At 37.3% G+C, this 2,985-nt stretch overlaps 1 protein-coding gene across 1 annotated transcript; it reads left to right on the top strand.

Annotated features, from left to right (window-relative positions):
- Nucleotides 1–1,627: 1,627 nt before the first annotated feature.
- On the top strand, nucleotides 1,628–2,614 carry LOC115103589 (interferon beta-like). Its single transcript, XM_029624429.2, has 5 exons — nucleotides 1,628–1,753; nucleotides 1,850–1,936; nucleotides 2,069–2,218; nucleotides 2,304–2,396; nucleotides 2,499–2,614. The coding sequence occupies exons 1-5, from the start codon at nucleotides 1,628–1,630 to the stop codon at nucleotides 2,604–2,606; spliced, it is 564 nt and encodes a 187-aa protein (XP_029480289.1). The 3' UTR covers nucleotides 2,607–2,614.
- Nucleotides 2,615–2,985: the final 371 nt, after the last annotated feature.

Below are 2,985 nucleotides of genomic sequence, written 5' to 3'. Positions count from 1 at the left end.
GTAATATCTGTTTTTTTCGATGAACAATTATCTAGTTTCACAACTGATGCCAGTTAGATCAAGAGTAGGTGGTTGTAATATTATGACAATTATCTGTATTTTTGTGTAACTTTGGCATCAATTAAGGAATAATTTAATTCATTTAGACGACCAATTCTCTGTTTTCACAATTTATACCAGTTATATTGAGAGTAGTTTTTTGTAATATTGTGACAAATATCTGTGTTCTAGCTATATTTTGTTCAGGAGTAATTTCTGGGTTTAAGCTGTCTAATTCTCTATTTTCACAACTGATAACAGTTCGATTGAGAGTAGTTTTTTTTGTCAAAAATTATGATCATAATCTGTGTTCTAGCTATATTTTGCCAACAATTAAGGAGTTCTTTATGCTTTTTAGCCGGCCAATTATTTATTTTCACAACCAATACCAGCAAAAGAAAAGAGGACTCAATGTAAAAAAATAGGAGTTCATGTCGTAAAACTGCAGCAATAAACTTTATTTGATGGAAAGTAAATCACCGTTTTTATACAGATTATATATGTTAATTTTTAGTCTGTAGTTTTACAGTCTATTTCCGGCACCCATGCTGCCAGACTTTTACCGTATATTAACAGGATGTTTTTTTTTTACGGTGTAGCACGTCCAGGAGGATTGCATGTTGTAGTAGGCCTATTAGAACGTTTTAAATGTTTTACGTAATTTTCTGATAAATCTACGATAAGGTTATCGCAACACACTGGCCAACTGGTCTATTTAGATAAGTAACGACAAAAAATATATAAAAACATGTTCATGTTAACGCAGAGATTTGGTTCTAGTTTGCCGATATTATTCCGATGATTAACGACATATAGAGGTCTACTGTGTGGATATTCTCTCTTTCTCTCTCTCTCCCTCCATCCCTCTCACCCTCTCTCTGTTTTAGCAATGTTTGAGCCTTCGCAAGGCTGATGAGTGACATTGTTTAGACCTAGCCTACTGAGTACATATTAGGCACATGATGAGAGAGAAGTCTTAACGCTAAATTGTAATTATTTCGCCTCTATGGCCTATGTATTGCCTTACCTCCCTTAATCTTACTACATTTGCACACACTGTACATAGATTGTTCTATTGTGTTATTGACTGTACGTTTGTTTATGTGTAACTCTGTGTTGTTGTTTTTGTCGCACTGCTTTGCTTTATCTTGGCCAGGTCGTAGTTGTGAATGAGAACTTGCTCTCAACTGGCCTACCTGGTTAAATAAATGTGAAATAAAATAAAATAAATAAAGTGGAGGATGCGAAAGGGAAATCCGGTAGGCCTATTTGCGGTTTTGACTAGGCCAAACGTTCCCAAATTCATTCATTTTTTTTACTTAAACTTAGTGAAAACCCCTTTCACTATTTGTACATCCTTTAAATTCTTACAATTTAAATGAAGCCGCAGATATGGGCTCAGAACACAAAAAACAAAATTATGACTCTATCAGAAGACAAACGACATTCTGAAATGTGTACTATTCTGGCAACAGGTGAGTCAGTATATCATTTGATCATTGCTTCAGGTTTCAACGAATGAATCATTTTCAGGATTATATTCAACTAACAATGACCATCTGCTGCAGATCGTCTAACTACCCTAAGAATGGCACATCAGACTATCACTTGGATGAGCGCCTTCCTCTGCCTCGCGCAAGTTTTCTCGATGCCCATGCCTTGCCAGCTACAACGACATCTTGTGGGAACAACCTACAACCTACTGAGAGACATGGTAGTTTTTATAAATGACTTTTGACTTGAGATGTATTATCCAACTATGTTTAACTGAATAGCTCAACGTGAAAAATGTGTTTTCTCTTTCTTTCAGGGGGGTCATTTTCCACTGGAGTGCCTGCAGGATAATGTCTTCATGGCATTCCCAGCCACTGCTTTCGCATCCTCCCGCGAGCCACAGGTAAGCGCATGGGCGCATATCCAAGTGTCCTTTACAGCATGAAAGAGTATTTGCAACCGTTAGGATTAGAAAGTAGACAGGCAACTTTACGATGCCATTTATGTTATTTGAAATTATTGTTGTCCGTTTCAGTTGAGCAGCAGTGGTGCTAAGGCTATTTATGAAACATTGAAGAACATCAACACATTGTTTGGAACTGACGAACTGCCGACAATGTGGGACCAACAGAAGTTGGAGTATTTTCAGAACATTATCTACCGTCAGATTGAAGAGAGCGAGTGTGTGAGTACCTACCTATGCCAATACAGATAGCTTAACTGTTTAAGAGTGGTAGAGTGATGTTTGAATTATTTTCTTCTTGTGTCAGATGATGGGGAGTGTGGATACACGTGATTATCTAATCAGGGCAAAGATGCTGAATACACACTTTAGGAACATCGCGGCTGTCCTAAAAGAAAAAGTAGGGTACAAGCAAATACACTATAATGGAAAAAAATGTTTAGATACTATCTCTGTCAAAAAAAAACTACATTTCCTTAACAGTACATTTTTATTTTCACAGAATTTCACTTACTGCGCCTGGGAAGTGGTTCGAAAAGAACTCCTGTACACCCTAGAATTCATTCTGATACACCACTCTGACAGCCTTCTGTGGTCCAACAGAACATGAATTTGAACTTGCAGAACTGATTTATATACTGTACTTGATTCTGATAGTCTACCATTCTACAATTATGTAATGTGCCATGTCAAACTGCAATATAAGACATGTATTTATTTGTCTTTCAAGGTTATATATTTATTTACATATTTATTTATTTGACAATCGTGCCTATTGTTGCTGAAAGGCTGGTCATGGCTCACATCAACACCATTATCCCAGAACCCACTCCAATTTTCATACCGCCCCAACAGATCCACAGATGAGGCAGTCTCTATTGCACTCCACACTGCCCTTTCCCACATGGACAAAAGGAACACCTATGTGAGAATGCTATTCATTGACTACAGCTCAGCGTTCAACACTGTTGTGCCCTCAAAGCTCATCA

This window comes from Oncorhynchus nerka, linkage group LG21 (genome assembly GCF_034236695.1).
Source record: "Oncorhynchus nerka isolate Pitt River linkage group LG21, Oner_Uvic_2.0, whole genome shotgun sequence".
Classification (NCBI taxonomy): Eukaryota; Metazoa; Chordata; class Actinopteri; order Salmoniformes; family Salmonidae; genus Oncorhynchus; species Oncorhynchus nerka.
This window is presented reverse-complemented; position numbering and strand designations above follow the sequence as displayed.